We start from the raw sequence: 17,620 nt of genomic DNA on the forward strand, positions 1-17,620 counted from the left end.
CTCTAATTATCATTGCCATACCAGTAATATACTAAAAAGTCACACCCTCACATTGCATGTACCTTCAAATGCTACATTTAATTTTTGATCAGAAATCTGACAATAGACAGCATGTGAAGCCTCTAGTGTGATGTAAATCTACTGTACAACTGTACAGTAGATTGACATCACTAATTCATAGTGAATTGCATACTATTAGAGAACTCTAATAGTATGCAATTCACTATGGAACTATTTTGCTTTGTGTATTTTGTACTTTTATCTGAAGAGTTGTCAGTTTTAGGTATTCAGTTGAAAAGAGGAATTAAATGAAACAATGGTGGAATTAGTGGAAGAAATACACAGATCAGCCATAATATTATGACCACCTGCCTAATATTGTGAAGGTCCCCATTTATGCTGCCAAAACAGCCCTGACCTGTTGAGGCATCCTTTTGAGGCATGGACTCCACCAGACCTCTGAAGGTGTGCTGTTGTATCTGGCACAAATATGTTAGCAGCAGATCCTTAAGTCCTGTAAGTTGTGAGGTTGGGTCTCTTTGGATCAGACTTTTTTGTCCAGCACATCCCACAGCTTGATTGGATTGAGATCTGGGGAATTTGGAGGCCAAATCAACATCTTGAACTTGTTGTGTTCCTCAAACCATTCCTGAACCATCTTTGTGGCAGGGAGGACTATCCTGCTAAAAGATGCCACTGCCATCAGGAAACACAGTTTCCATGAAAGTGTTTGTATATGGTCTGCAATAATGCTTAGGTAGGTGGTAGGTGTCAAAGTAATGAATGGCAGGACCCAAGGTTTCCCAGCGGAACATTTCCCAAAGCATCACACTGCCTCAGCCGGCTTGCCTTCTTCCCATAGTGCATCCTGGTGCCATGTGTTCCCCTAGTAAGTGACGCACACGCACCCGGCCATCCACGTGATGTAAAAGAAAACGTGATTCATCAGACCAAGCCACCTTTTTCTATTGCTCCGTGGTCCAGGTCTGATGCTTACAAACCCATTGTAGACACTTTTGGCAATGGACAGGGGTCAGGATGGGTACCCTGACTGGTCTGCAGCTACTCAGGCCCATACGCAACAGCTTTGGTTCCCCACGTGCATCAATAAGCCTTGGCCGCCCATGACCCTGTCGCTGGATCACTGCTTTTCCTTCCTTGGACCACTTTTGATAGGTACTGACCACTGCAGACCAGGAACCCCACAAGAGCTGCAGTTTTGGAGATGTTCTGACCTAGCCATCACAATTTGGCCCTTGTCAAAGTCGCTCTAATCCTTATGCTTGACCATTTTTCCTGTGTTCACTTTCATGCCTAATATCCCATGCACTGACAGGTGCCATGATAACGAGATAATCAATGTTATTCACTTTACCTGTCAGTGGTCATAATGTTATGGCTGATCAGTGTATCTTTACATTCAAATTTGATAGGTACCATTTTGTTAAATGTGCATTGTATGAACATAACAACATAACTTGTGACATTTTACAGGTGTGTGTGCACACAAGCCACTTGGCTACGGTTGCTATTTACTTTTAAATGTGCAAATCAACTTGATATAATCAACCAATTTGTGCCAGTACCTTATAATTAATCTCTAAATCAACATACTCCGCCAATGGACAGTTAACACTGAGAATACATTTTTATTTTTTCCTTTTTTGTGTGTTTTGCTTTCCTTTAGTCCCCATTGCAGGCAGACTTTAACAAGACCGCACCTGGCAAAGTATGACTATACATTTTTATATACGCAACTCCTCTCCTGAAAAAAAGGCGCACTTGGGAATGTTAATGGAATTGATGGGGACATGTACATATCTATGTATGCTGTATTGTTCTTTTCTGTAATGTTGCATGACTGTGCTGTTTTTGCCCCCTCTCTCACTTCCAGGAAGAGAGCCCCCTGAGTGTGTCTAGCCCTGACTCTATTGGTACCTGGCTTCATTACACCTGTGGTGTTGGTACTGGGCGTCGAAGACGCAGATCAGGGGACCAAATAACTTCCTCCCCTGTCTCCCCCAAATCACTGGCTTTCACATCCAGTATTTTTGGCTCATGGCAACAGGTTTTTACATATTTTAATTCATTATATTCACACACAAAAACAGATTAGTGCTCGTTTTGGTCATGCGCACATGAGAACACTGCGGCAGTCAACAAGGACACCTAATCAGCAGATTAATGTAAAGAAGCAATAAAAAAAGAAATCTTCCTTACAACACTTTACCTTTGTCTTTTCTATAACTTTAAATCCTGGTATGTCTGTAGTTTATTGGATTCATAGTAATTATGTTTGAAATTCTAATAGTTGCTATGGATGCACTAGGTCTAGGCCTCCTTCCCTGGGTTCATCAAATTCAGTTAATTTTACATTTAGTCATTTAGCAGACGCTCTTATCCAGAGCGACTTACAGTAAGTACAGGGACATTCCCCCCAAGGCAAGTAGGGTGAAGTGCCTTGCCCAAGGACACAACGTCATTTGGCACGGCCGGGAATCGAACCAACAACCTTCTGATTACTAGCCCGACTCCCTAACCGCTCAGCCATCTGACCCCTCCTTTGAAATTGCTTTTTGAAATTGAATTTTGCGTTTACAAAGTACGATTCAGTTGAATTATATTTTGTTTGATGCACTTCAGTTTTATACTAGTGAGTAAGTTAGTTTTTTTTCCTCATCTTTATGTGAACTCTTCCATTATGGTTGTTATTATTTATGTCATATACATTTATATCACCCTGTTAAAAGTCTGGTTAAATTATTTAATTTTTTTAGAATCGACTTGTGTACATAGTTTAATGTTAATGTGCTCATACATAAAAACAATGCCATTCTTTATATTCATCTGCTGAAACAAATATTAGCTGTCCTTTGCGATTTGCTAAGTTTTAATGTCGATTGAGATTTTTGTCGTTTTGGGCGATTTGGAGTGATCATGGGGATTTTTAAGTTGGGAGATTATCTATTTGAAGGGATGTCTGCAATGTCGTCTGCTGCTTGTATCTCTTAAGTACTAGGTACAGGCCCATTCCTGCTTGTGTGCAACTTAACACTGTTAAGAAATGTAGGCAAGTCTATTTTCACTACATTTCTCACCCCATTTTCAAAAAAGAAACAAATAGTTTTTAATGTCATAAATACTTTCTGGATTAGTTGATTACATAATAAAAACGATCAAGACTGTGGTCACACTTTCCATTTTTTGGGGACTGCATTTGCTTTTTAAGTGAATAGGACAAGACAACTTGAGACTTGTGTGTACTTGATGGTGCAATAAAATGATGGCTTACCTTATAGTAAGCCATCATTTTAATTAAAGTAGTTGAAGAAAATAAACCACAAAACTGCAATGAAGAGAATGAGGTGACATGTTACATAAACATAGATCCTGCCATGTGACCTTTAGCAGTCAAAGTGTATACAAAATCTGAAGCCGTTCCGGGCGCCGGCCTAAGGAAGTATGTTTATAAGTAGATTTTAAACCATACAATTATTAAGTCATAGCTTTGAAAGTACTTGTTTTTGCAGACAGACTACATGTGACAGAGTTAAAGGTGCATAATACATGGCGGTATGTGTGGGGGCAGTAGCATGTCTTTACAACAAGTGCTTGTTGATTTTTCCAACTTTTATTGTCAGAATAACATCAATACACTTTTGGATTCTGGATCTGTTACAGCATTCACCACATGAGATGGAGAAGTAGTATTAAGACTTGTATGTGGTCCGTAGGGTTATTATGAAATATTACAATTTGACTGCAATTTCAAAGTAACAAACTCTAGCTCAGATAGCACCTTTAATTAAATCCATGATGACATACAATGACCTATGGTAGGGACACTGTCTGACTATTTATATATTAGCAAAGATACTAGAACAAGAGCTGATTTAATGGAGGTCGGTACCATTTGGTTTGTGTAGTTTGCCACCGAGGGGAGGCTGGGTCAAGGTATTTACCTTGCCCCTCAGGTATGAGGTGTGAGAGTGGGCTCATAATGTGCTCATGGTGTTGTGCTTCCACCATCAGGCATCCACTTATCATAACCTTTCAGTCCCAGCCCAGCCCTGGATACTGATGTCCATCCCTCTACAAAACCATCTTGGTTTTGTCTTTGCACAAATATTAATATCTCCAATGGGAAAATGAGAACCCTTAACCTCTCTTATTTTTTTCCAGTTTTGACACAGGTGTAAATGTGAATCTTTCTTGAAGTTGTGCACCCTGACTGTTGACACCTGTTGTTTTTCAAACTGTTGCCATGTCTCCATCCCCTGCAATCTCTTCACCTGCCATGTGATTTTTAATTGCCGACCTGTTAACTGGAATGGTATCCTTGGCCATGGAGATGTTGCATGATCCATCTGTCTCCGTCCTCTTTGCCATGTGCACTAACATTTCCCAGTGCTGCATATTAACATTTGTTTGTCCTGAAAATATGCAAATTTTTGTTCAAGTTGTGGATGCCCACCCTTTTGGGCTCAGTAATAAATTATAACATTCATATGGTATTTTTTCCTATAGGTTTTGTCAGAGAATAATGCCCATGTTCAAAGACCAGGTAGACTACACTCTGAACACAAGTTAACAACAGGAATAGGTAAGCATAAAAAAAAAAAATTCTATAACATTTCATATACTATTATGAAAAACATGTCAGGAATGTCTTTAAATTTTATACTGTATTTTAATTGTGTAACATTTGCATTTAGAAAAACTTTTAAAGCAGAACTTCTGTATTCCCCACTTCATCTTAAAGTATATCAGGATAGTGATGTTTATTCAGTTTGTTTTGTATAAAAATGTGTTCTATGCATTTAAAATCTTTGCTATGTTTTGACTGTGCCTCATGCACCTGGAGTGTGATTTTCTTGCACAGCCTGCTCTCTTACTCTGTATGACTAAATGATCAGTAAGGCTACTAAATTTGTGATGTTAAGCTTGTTTTGGCAACTTCAAAATGAGCTTTACCTGAAGTTTATAACAAGATTTTTGCCACACAACTAATAACAGTGCTGACTCAGTTTCTCATATGCTGGTAATGTCTTTTGTGACCTAAAATGTTGTAGCCGCAGCAAATTCTATGCACTAAAGCAATGGCATTTTGTTGGCTACCATTTTAGAAATGGCTATCCTACACCATTCAGTTTCCTGAACCTTACCTTAAACTATGACCTCGTCCTGTGTGTTGTAAAACGTACAGTTAGGTCCATAAATATTTGGACATTGACACAATTTTCATCATTTTGGCTCTGTATACCACCACAATGGATTTGAAATGAAACAATCAAGATGTGCTTTAAGTGCAGACTTTCAGCTTTAATTTCAGGGTATTTACATCCAAATCAGGTGAACGGTGTAGGAATTACAATACATTTTATATGTGGCCCCCCCCTTTTTAAGGGACCAAAAGTAATTGGACAATTGGCTGCTCAGCTGTTCCATGGCCAGGTGTATGTTATTCCCTCATGGGAGTTCGTTATTTCATTGACAAGGAGCAGATAAAAGGTCTAGAGTTCATTTCAAGTATGGTATTTGTGTTTGGAATCTGTTGCTGTCAACTCTCAATATGAAGTCCAAAGAGCTGTCACCATAAGTGAAGCAAGCCATCGTTAGGCTGAAAAATCAAAACAAACCTATCAGAGAGATAGCAAAAACATTAGGTGTGGCCAAATCAACTGTTTGGTACATCCTTAAAAAGAAAGAACGCACTGGTGAGCTCAGCAACACCAAAAGACCCGGAAGACCACGGAAAACAACTGTGGTGGATGACAGAAGAATTCTTTCCCTGGTGAAGAAAAACCCCTTCACAACAGTTGGCCAGATCAAGAACACTCTCCAGGAGGTAGGCGTATCTGTGTCAAAGTCAAAAATTAAGAGAAGACTTCACCAGAGTAAATACAGAGGGTTCACCACAAGATGTAAACCATTGGTGAGTCTCAAAAACAGGAAGACCAGATTAGAGTTTGCCAAAAAACATCTAAAAGAGCCTGTACAGTTCTGGAACAACATCCTATGGACAGATGAGACCAAGATCAACTTGTACCAGAATGATGGGAAGAGAAGAGTATGGAGAAGGGAAGGAACTGCTCATGATGCAAAGCATACCACCTCATCAGTGAAGCATGGTGGAGGTAGTGTTATGGCGTGGGCATGTATGGCTGCCAATGGAACTGGTTCCCTTGTATTTATCGATGATGTGACTGCTGACAAAAGCAGTAGGATGAATTCTGAAGTGTTTCTGGCAATATTATCTGCTCAGATTCAGCCAAATGCTTCAGAACTCATAGGACGGCGCTTCACAGTGCAGATGGACAATGACCCGAAGCATACTGCGAAAGCAACCAAAGAGTTTTTTAAGGCAAAGAAGTGGAATGTTCTGCAATGGCCAAGTCAATCACCTGACCTAAATCCAATTGAGCATGCATTTCACTTGCTAAAGACAAAACTGAAAGGAAAATGCCCCAAGAACAAGCAGGAACTGAAGACAGTTGCAGTAGAGGCCTGGCAGAGCATCACCAGGGACGAAACCCAGCGTCTGGTGATGTCTATGGGTTCCAGACTTCAGGCTGTCATTGACTGCAAAGGATTTGCAACCAAGTATTAAAAGTGACAATTAGATTTATGATTATGTTAGTTTGTCCAATTATTTTTGGTCCCTTAAAAAGGGGGGGGCCACATATAAAATGTGTTGTAATTCCTACACCGTTCACCTGATTTGGATGTAAATACCCTGAAATTAAAGCTGAAAGTCTGCACTTAAAGCACATCTTGATTGTTTCATTTCAAATCCATTGTGGTGGTATACAGAGCCAAAATGATGAAAATTGTGTCAATGTCCAAATATTTATGGACCTAACTGTATGTAGCTACACTGTTTTTATCTCAAACCATGTTTTCATATGTTGTGCTCATCATGTTTTACTTCCTATTTACCTGCTTCAGTTACTGCTTCAACCATTGTAAATATGTCGTTTAGCAAATATCAGGGACAGATTTAATTTAAAATATTTCGGATAAAGACCAAGTGCTTAGAAAATAAGACATATTGCTATGGTTAGTTAATATCACCCACAACGTTTTTATCATCCTGCATTTTTCAAAAAGGATAGGGATGTATGAAAACAACTCCCATGGCCATCTTTGTGCCAAGTGACATTACTGTCATTATGTGAAGGCTCTTATGAGGCTGCACAAAATATTTTGTGGCAAGAATCTCCAAGAAATGCATGCATTCCAATGGTGTGGATGTGGCCCACATGGTTGCTGTATGTATCTTTTTTAACTCCCATCAGGGTCTCATTGTGCTGGCCTGTTTAGCTCCATGGTGCTCGGAGCTTCCTCCAGTGCACCTAACCTACAAGATTATGCTCGTGCACACCGTAAAAAGCTGACCTCCTCTGGCTTCTTAGATGGTATGTGCAAACACGCACACACATCTTAAAGAAAAGATGAATCTTTTTTTCCCCCCATCATTTTGTAAAATAATTATTAGTTTATCTGTATTTCAATGAGAAATATTTGCCATGACTGGCCCATTTTAAGTGTCATTCCCCTTGTGAACCATCCTGTTTTACATCTGGTGCATTCATATTCTTAGTTTTTTAAGAAAAATAATTTTGCTAACAATTCATTTTTTTTCTTTTCTCAGACTCTGTGTTTGTTTTATTTAATATTTGGTAAAATAATTATGGAAATGAAAATTAATTTACACCCACATAATTCAAAAAAAAAATATATATAAATAATTACTCCATACTGATCACATCACAGTTCAGATCTGTTGTTGGGACTTACTCAATTTTATGTAGACTTTGAAGATCTTCGGAAATTGTAAATATCTTGTGTTTTTGAGAAAGTGGAAATCAGTAAATCATGTTGATCATCAGATGACTGCTTTTCCCATGTAAAATGACATACGAATCAGCTGAAACTGCTGGTCGCTGTCGGCTCAAAATGGGAGCTGGATGTGGTTTGAACGAGATTCTGGTATATTTATGGGCCGGTATATCTTTTACATTTTAATTTTTATATATAAACCCCTCAAAAAAAGTTCGGAAACGTTATTTTGGTTGATTATTCCTCCCCTTAAATAATACTAATTGGTATTGTATTTTATATCGTTGGAAAGCCTGATTAGTCACCTTTACAACGAAGTACAACTTGTAAGGATCGTGCATTCGTGGAACGAGCAACACAGCTAACCGTGCGGGTAGCGGCCAAAGAAATGTGCCAAAATCCCCTGCAATATTCTTCTGTTGGTATTCACTCTCGTTTGCTTGGTGGATTGGATGATAGCACTCTCCCACAGTAATAAGGAAAAAACAACGCATATTGGCCATTTTTACACTTAATTCATTTTACACTGTCAGGGACCTCAGTAGCGTGTGGAAGATCCATACGCAGCCACAACAGCTTGGCACGTCCTCCTCATGCTGGATACCAGCCTGGTCACACACCGCTGTGGGATGGCATCCCATTCCTCAACCAGGATTTGTCGCAAGTCAGCCAACATGTTTGCGTTGGTAACTCTGGCACGTACAGCACGCCCAAGATGATCCCACTTGAAGCTCAAAACAAGAGTGAATACCAACAGAAGAATATTGCGGGGGATTTTGGCAAAATGTTTTGGGCCGCTACCCACACGGTTAGCTGTGTTGCTCATTCCACGAATGCACAATCCTTACAAGTTGTACCTCGTTGTAAAGGTGACTAATCAGGCTTTCCAACGATATAAAATACAATACCAATTGGTGTTATTGAAGGGGAGGAATAATCGACCGAAATAACGTTTCAGGACTTTTTTGAGGGGTTTATATATAGTTTAGACCTGTTCTGTTGCACCACTTCATAGAAATCTGAACAATCATACTAGAATTCCTAGAGCATAAAAATGCCTATAAATATGGTTTGGTTTCTCACCTTTTCTCTGGCTGAAAGAATCCTAACACTTACTTCGCTACTAAAACAAGACCTCTCTCCTTTCCCCATTTTCCTTCATGCATGCCTTCTAAAACCTGGTTTCTTTTGCCCTTTTCCCATAACCCGTTTGTGCTAGTTACACATTTCAGGTACCTGTTTTTCTCTTTCTCAGAGGCCACGCGTGGTTCTGCTGTAAAAAGATTTTCTATCTCATTTGCGCGACACCCAACCAATGGTATGTTTGCTTTTGTTAAGATACACCCTTGCCTCATCCATTATGATTTTTGTCTGGATAGAATCTCTCCCTCCCCCCCACCCCCACCTTACCAAGCACATGGAATGTGACCATGAACCTTGGGTGCTGAATGCTCATGCAACTCCCAGAAACCATGTGTGGCTTTTGTTCTCTTGGAACTTACTCAACCTAGTCATACTGGTGTTAAGAGTCTAGTTTAATAGTTTTCCTGTAATGCAAAGCCATAATTTTTTGCTGGCTTTTTTGTTACCGTCCGAAGGTGTGATATTTAGCAATTATTTACCTTGGTACTAACTAGAAATATGCTTTAATTGCCAAAGGTTTTACAAATGTATCTCATTCATAAATATTGTACTTTCTGTGTGGACAATATTTTACCAGTCATACCTGTACAACTAGGCTAAATATTGTCAAAGAATGCATGCACCATTGCTACATGGCTACGACAGAATTCAAGACATTCTAACATTTTCAATATTCACACACTGAGAAGGAGTGGACCATTTAAGTGAGAACAAGATCAAGTGCATTAGCTCTGTGGCTCTAAAGACTGTCACCTATATCATGCAAATTTGTAGTTGGGTGTCATGATGCAGACCATTTCTGTTTTTCATTAATTTTGGGATATCCAATTGTTTTATTTTTTTATCTGCTTTTCTAAATGGGTCAGTCTTTTCCAGTATGTTCTGTGGTAAGTGTTAATTATGTTTTATTAACCCTTTTAATTGTGTCTAAATGTTGTACGGTGTCCTTAGTTATAATAGATTTTGTTGTATAAAGTTTAGTTTCCTTAGTTCTCTCCCCCTATCTCTTCAGCCTCTCTAAGTCCAAACCCTCCCGTTTTCTTCAACGTTTTGCTAAGAAATATCTTTAGTGACCCACATTTAAGTTCTACCTTCAGAAAATCAACTTCTCCAAATATGTAGGTTTTCCTTATTAATATCACTGGCAGATGACCTGTGGCTGTTTACATTTACATTTAGTCATTTAGCAGACGCTCTTATCCAGAGCGACTTACAGTAAGTACAGGGACATTCCCCCCGAGGCAAGAAGGGTGAAGTGCCTTGCCCAAGGACACAACGTCATTTGGCACGGCCGGGAATCGAACTGGCAACCTTTAGATTACTAGCCCGATTCCCTAACCACTCAGCCACCTGACTCCCCCTGTTTAGATGTTGATTTAGTACAGATTATGATTCATGACAGCTGTGTATTTTTTCTATCGTGAAGCCGTTCACACACTAGCCGTATTTATCAGATCTATTTTAATCCTTTCCTTTTGAGCTTCCTAACAAGGCAGTTTAGTTTCAGATGTTGACACATTTTTACCAAAGACACCTCAGGATATTCAATATAAAATAATGTGGGATAATCATACATACAGAATGTGATTAATATATTTGAAAATAAACTAGATTAGCTAATTTTGTTTTGCAGCATATTTAGTTTGCGATTCCCTTAGTGGCAAATTTTGTACTCTTGGTGATCATACAAATGTCCCCCTTTACCTTCATGCTGAAGTCATGGACAAAATATAGACACCCCTTGCACTTTTCAAATTATGAAAAAATATCTAGAAAATATCTGTTCATATTACAATTACGTTTTAATTAAAACCTTAGCATATCCTTTAAATATCTGAAACACATAATTTACAATATAGGGTATATCTACTGACAACCTTCTCTATTCTCGTTTGATTGTAGGGATGGTATACTTTTCTTTTGAAGGCTGAATTTTGTATTCTGTGTAGATATTCTGTACGCCACCAGAAATCTCTTAATTTGGTCCAATCCGTCCAAAGTGACATTCTCCTAGAAGGATTTTGTCTTGTGTCTTTAACAAACTCTGTTGTACTTGTACAGTGAAGGAAACAATTATTTGATCCCCTGCTGATTTTGTACGTTTGCACACTGAAAAAAGAAATGATCAGTCTATAATTTTAATGGTAGGTTTATTTGAACAGTGAGAGACAGAATAACAACAACAAAAATCCAGATTTTTTAAAAATAAATTGATTAGCATTTTAATAAGTGAAATATATTTACATTTAGTCATTTAGCAGACGCTCTTATCCAGAGCGACTTGCGCGATATTAACCCCTCTGCAAAACATGACTTAGTACTTGGTGGCAAAACCCATGTTGGCAATCCCAGAGGTCAAATGTTTCTTGTAGTTGGCCACCAGGTTTGCACACATCTCAGGAGGGATTTTGTCCCACTCCTCTTTGCAGATTTTCTCCAAGTCCTTAACGTTTCGATGCTGACGTTTGGCAACTCCAGCCTTCAGCTCCCTCCACAGATTTACATTACATTTACATTTATTCATTTGGCAGACGCTTTTATCCAAAGCGACTTCCAAGAGAGAGCTTTACAAAGTGCATAGGTCACTGATCATAACAACAAGATAGCCACAAAACATTGCGAGTAGACAAAACATGAAGCACACATTGTGAACAACCAAAGTAAGTGCCAAAGGGAAGAACCATAAGAGCATGTAGTTAAACAAGTTACAATTAAACAACATGAACTGCTATAAGTGCAAGTGTACCTGTGGAAAAAATCTAGGGGGGGGATGCCCCCATAATTTCCTCTAATAATAATGATAATAATGTAATAATGTAATAACTGTAATAATAATGATAATTTAATTAACTTGTCAAAAACATTGTGACCCGGTCCAGTTACCATAGAATGTTTTTGATTTTCACCTTGACTGATGTTAAGTGTGCGTAAAGAACCGAACGTTAAAAAAATGGAGCGCTTCTTAATCAGACCTGTGAGTGACTGCGAGTGTGAAGAGAAATGAGGAATCAGCAAACAGTCTCCGTCAGGTTCTCTCAGGTTCCAAAGATGAAATTCACTCACTCAGCGATCATCAAAAAATGGAAGCTAGATTCCATTTTTTGCAAAGCAAAAAGCATGTCGAACTTGTGAATCCGGCACATGCAAATTCTTCTGCTGACTCTAGTTGAGCGAAAACATTAAGAAATACGGGGCTTTTCGTCACCAGCGACCTAGCAACACGCCATCGCCTACGGTGATAACTAATAATAATTATTTGTAAATTATATAGTTCGCTTTAGCTAGTTTAACGTTAGTAAGCTAACGTTAGCTAGCTCTGATAGTGCGTTAGTCACAAAGGCTTGCTTGCAAGTTATCCTGGATAACGTTAGACAGAGTGCAGTCAGTGAATGATTTCCCCCCCATCCTCATAAGTAACTGCTATCTTGTGGTTGACAACCAATCCTCTATTTGGGTAAAGTTGAGTGTGCAGTTGAAATTATAATAACAATTCATAACCACAAAGAAATAAGAATAAAATGTGGTGATGGTCTGATTTATCTATCTACGAAAACACTTTGAATCTGTAGACTACTGCTTAATAGTCATATTATTGCCATTTGATGACAATTGCTCATACTGTAAGCCTAAATAAGTATATTTATAATCTTGAACAAAGGTTAGATGTTGTTTCACAAGTTTAAAAAAGTGCCCTAATTTTTTTTTAAATGTCCCTGGATTTCAGTCAGTGGGGGCAAAAATTACCCCCTAAAAAATATGTAAATGTTCTACCCTGAGCCCCAGACCGAGGGAGATTGACAGTTCTTTTGTGTTTCTTCCATTTGCGAATAATCGCACCAACTGTTGTCACCTTCTCACAAAGCTGCTTGGCGATGGTGTTGTAGCCCATTCCAGCCTTGTGTAGGTCTACAGGTCCCTGACATCCTTGGACAGCTCTTTGGTCTTGGCCATGGTGGAGAGTTTGGAATCTGATTGATTGCTTCTGTGGACACGCGGGAGCCAGAAATCTTTCTGATTGAGAGGGGGTGAAATACTTATTTCACTCATTAAAATTCAAATCAATTTATAACAATTTTGACATGCGTTTTTTTGGATTTTCTTGTTGTTGATCTGTCTATCACTGTTCAAATTAACCTACAATTAGACTTCGAATTAGACTGATCATTCCTTTTTCAGTGGGCAAACATACAAAATCAGCAGGGGATAAAATAATTTTTTTCCTCACTGTATCTGAAGGTCAACTTGAATATGTTTTCACTCAATCAAGTTTCTTTCAAAACTATTTCAACAGTATTTTGCTGTAATCTGTGAACACTTTTTCTTGTGTAGTCATGTTCAGGTTGGTTACCTTGTGATTTGTGACCTTATGGTCCATGCTAGGCAACAGTCTTGGGTCCAACGGTTTTGGTGCATTATTTGAAAAAAGTGTAAGAGTGCCAATATTTTAGTGGAAGTGGAAGTCATAGATGTTTTTTTGAGACATCTGCCTTGTTGTCATAATGCTTGTGAGTTATTTTCATTAGTTGTTTTCTGTTTGCAACAAAAAACAATATAAATTTAAATTATATTTGTGGCGAACGCCGACACAATTTGTGTGTATTTCTTTTTGGTGCATATTAATTAATTCATTCATTATAACACTAAGGTAATTACCGGTCAATACTACAGACATGTTCTGCCATTTTATATTGCAGCTATTTAGTTAGACCCCTCATGTAAAAGCTTTTGTAGCTTATCTTTATCTTTTCTATTGTGTGGGGTCACATAGTAATGATTACCTGCAATTTGTTATCAATTTAGTTTGTCAGTTTATGGTTAGTAAATCAAAAAGTTAAGTAAACCAAAAAATAAATAATGTCGGTAAGTAAACATGAACTATTTTCCCCCCTCATTCTGTATGAAACAGTTGTGAATAGATGGCATATCCGTCTGTGGGATGTACTTTTGTGTAATTCATCTGCTTCCATCCCATAGTGTCCACCTCAATCAGATGATTCTTTTTATTTGGATTGGAATCATTTCAAAGATAATTGAAGCGTCATGTTTTTGAATGGCAGTTTCATCTCCCTTTGCTTGGTGCAGTTACATTGTCACTCATGAAGGGCATGTAGCGTGTGTCCCTTTCAGTTTCTATTTCAAAAGCTTATCCAACTATTGTTTTCCCTCAAGGTTTTGAATTGTACTCCATGGTCCCATCCATATGCCCTTTGGAGACCCTGCACAACTCTCTTTCGCTGAAGCAGGTGGACGACTTCCTGGCTTCCATTGCCAAATCCCATGATTCAATCTTAGACATCTCTGCCTCCTCCTCGGGTATGTATGGCTACTTGCAGATAATCAACTGTAATTTGTCATAGGGGAAGTCTGATTGCCTTTGTTTTGTGCTCAACAGCTGTGAAGAAAATCCCTTTGAACACATACACCCCAGCAAAGGTCTTACCCTGTCCGTTCACTCAAAGCAAAACAAATCTTGTTAAGGCTACAAATGGTAAGATAAATGTTAACAATTAACATCTAGCTATACGATAGCTTGTCAGCTGTTAGAATTAAGTCTGAATCTGTTTATATAATTTGCAAAGATGCAGTTAGGATCGCATTGAAGGGAAAACGTCATCACTAAACAATAACATGACAAGACAATTTGCCAGACAATTATTAATATAATTTTTTTTTTTTATTTAAAGAATATTTAATATACTAGCCAATCAGACTATTCGAGGCACTTAGGACAATCGATACTAGCAACAATGAACATTAGACTACAGTGTTTCCCCTAGGTTTACAGCTTTGGGGGGGGGGGGGGGGGGTCAGGTGGCTGAGCAGTTAGGGAATCGGGCTAGTAATCTGAAGGTTGCCAGTTCGATTCCCGGCCGTGCCAAATGACGTTGTATCCTTGGGCAAGGCACTACACCCTACTTGCCTCGGGGGGAATGTCCCTGTACCTACTGTAAGTCGCTCTGGATAAGAGCGTCTGCTAAATGACTAAATGTAAATGACACGCCGTTGTGTAAATAAGATAAATAACATAAGGCCATTTAGTTTGTTTAATAAAAGAGCAAGCTATATACCTGTTTTATAGGAAAGGTAACCTTAAATGAGTTATATATAGCGCCCGAATAAATCTTTTTATATATTTTTCTTTCTTTTTTTATTAAAAAAAAGAAAAAAAAATCTATAAAAAATGTGTTTTTTTTTATTATTATTAACTTGATCTTCCAGGGGGGGCGGGGGTGCCATTGGGGGGGCGGGGCACCCCCCTTATATAATGGTAGGGAAAACACTGGACTCCATATCAGTGGAAAGTATTAGGGAGACATTGCAGCTCCATTCCAAACTTACCCAAAACTTACCCCAACCCAAAGTTACCCCAAAAAAACTATATGATTGATGAATGAATTGTTCATAATATTGCAATACCCCTTTTATTGTCTCTCACAGTGAGCGAAGTGTCCCACTGCAAATTCTCTAGCTATAGTCCTATGGACATCTCCCCAGAAGGTGCAGCTGGAGAAGTGTCACAGCATACTTCTCTCCAGCTAACTGCGGAGAGGAAAGCAACATTTCAGCCTACAACTGAGAACCAGCAACCTGTTCTAGAAACAAGTCAGCACACCTTTAGTGGTCATGATAAACTAATTTTAACCTCTGGCACATCTGGGGCTATTGCAGCCCTGCAATTTGATGGCAAAAGTTCTAAAATGCTACCGACAACAATCGATGGCAAAGTTCAGCAGAATACCCCTACACATAATATCGCACAACCCTCACAAGAGACAATGATTTGTAAAAAGTCATCACATCCCCCTTCTCAAGAAACACTGGCAAGTGGGCAGGTACCAATGCAAACTCTAGCCCAATACCCTCAAGGTGGTAAAGTGCCACCAAAAGCCCTTTGTTGCAATTTTTCCCCCACATGGAAGACCAAGGCGATGTCATCACTTGACCAATTGCACCTAGAGAATCTGGATAGAGAATCATTTTCTGTTACTAGTGGCAAGGAAAAGGTGACAAAATAGGATTTTTAAAAAATTAATCAGTGCATTGTTTAAATTTGTTTGATATCACGCAAGTCAACAAGTGTTACAACCATTGTTGGGAATTATATTACGAGAGCATAACATCAGTCTAGAAGTATTTATTGTTATGTTGCATCGTTTGTGTGTATTGTAATGAGTGTAGACTTGTACTACATCTGATGTATTTTGAGTGACACTATGTTCTACTGTATGAATGGTTTCCATTTTGTTCATAATTTGCTAAGGTCTTGTATATTTGAATGCAGATGTACAGTGTGAAATACATTTAGCTGTCTACATCATCATTATTAAATATTCCATAGCTGTGACTAATGGAATTCATTCCTCAATTTAAGTCAAGGTCCAAAAATATGTTTTTCAAAGGTCAGATGAAATGATAAATTTCAATGTGAATTGAAAACACAATTATTTTCAATGCTACTCTGAATTTGCACTTCTTATTTCTCATCCACGATACTGGAATGTCTGCCTCATCAATACTGTGATGACAATTATTTCTATATTTTACATGTAATCAAACTTGATTGTTGAACTGTATATATTCAGAATAAATTCTTTTATTAAGAGTCCGTTTTGTTATCCGTGTCCAGTGTTGTATTTGTTTCTTTCTGGTAAAGGATTTGTATGTTGCCAATACATACTGAGAGTTGTGTTGTCAATGAAATTGTTATGGATGTTAACAGTGCAGCGCCAGATCATTTTGAATGCAGGTGCTGAGGGGGTGCTATCATTGACAGGGGGAGCTGCGCAATTACATATAAAGGGCGTAGGTTTGCATAGGGACCATGGGGACTAGTCACGAGTAAAGTTTGGGAAAGACACAATCGTCCCCACCAATATTTTGTTAATTTTCGGAAAAAAAATCTATTTGCAAAACTCGTTCGTATTATTATCTATACTATGTTCGTCGCCGAGAAAAGTGAAAAATACATTTCCAAGTTAACGAATGCGCCCTTGAGCCTGCGAGACAAGATGATGTCATTTAAGTTAATTGGCTCAAGTGGCAGTCAGAAACACTTCGTGAATCGTGACTTGCAGAAAGAGCGCTGGCAGTACGCCAGGAAATCATAAAGCCTCATATTAGTATTTCGTTTGGTCTCAGCATTGATATTTTTGACACTTTTGTGCTTTATAGATAGGAAAATGTCACCCAAAAAGAGAGATATCAGAAGTTTTTTCACCACCCAGAGAGTAAGTAGCTATCAAGAAGGTCGTTGTTAGTTAGCTAGTAGGAAAACCACACACACAGTGCAAACCTGCTAGCCTTACATCGCCACCCATTGTACAATGGAAACATGTTTTGAAAGTTGTTAGTGTAGTAGAGCATGTAACTTTAATGGGACCGTGCTAGTTTAGCCTAGTACTAGTAGGCTAACAACTAAAAAGTGATATTAACTGATAATAAGTAGGCCAATATGATCCCTTGGATAGTACTATGCCTATCCCTGTAATCTCGACCAATGTCAGCAGTCAACTAAGCATGGTTAGTGTCTGTACCCTGAAGATGTAGAGCAGGTTGGTGATGAATCAGCATCAGGGGTTCAGGTGAGAAGTTGAATTGTCCATTTTGGTAAAGATTGCATTAAATTGCATTTTTT

The 17,620-nt window shown here is 38.5% G+C and overlaps 1 protein-coding gene across 15 annotated transcripts in view; it reads left to right on the forward strand.

Moving 5' to 3' along the window:
- Positions 1–16,591, forward strand: part of ppip5k2 (diphosphoinositol pentakisphosphate kinase 2) — a 103,278-nt gene extending 86,687 nt beyond the window's left edge. For 2 of the 15 annotated variants that reach the window (XM_062484399.1, XM_062484400.1), the window contains exons 25-33: positions 1,688–1,729; positions 1,895–2,068; positions 4,528–4,603; positions 7,299–7,418; positions 9,098–9,160; positions 9,852–9,872; positions 14,155–14,298; positions 14,378–14,473; positions 15,424–16,591. In XM_062484399.1, coding sequence (XP_062340383.1) covers positions 1,688–1,729; positions 1,895–2,068; positions 4,528–4,603; positions 7,299–7,418; positions 9,098–9,160; positions 9,852–9,872; positions 14,155–14,298; positions 14,378–14,473; positions 15,424–16,001 — 1,314 coding nt within the window. In that variant the 3' untranslated portion in view covers positions 16,002–16,591. The remainder of the gene's footprint in view (positions 1–1,687; positions 1,730–1,894; positions 2,069–4,527; positions 4,604–7,298; positions 7,419–9,097; positions 9,161–9,851; positions 9,873–14,154; positions 14,299–14,377; positions 14,474–15,423) is intronic. The other 13 variants (XM_062484401.1, XM_062484413.1, XM_062484402.1 and 10 more) reach the window with 10 other exon arrangements.
- The last annotated feature ends 1,029 nt before the right edge of the window (positions 16,592–17,620 follow it).

This window comes from Osmerus eperlanus, chromosome 18 (genome assembly GCF_963692335.1).
Source record: "Osmerus eperlanus chromosome 18, fOsmEpe2.1, whole genome shotgun sequence".
In the NCBI taxonomy this organism is placed as follows: Eukaryota; Metazoa; Chordata; class Actinopteri; order Osmeriformes; family Osmeridae; genus Osmerus; species Osmerus eperlanus.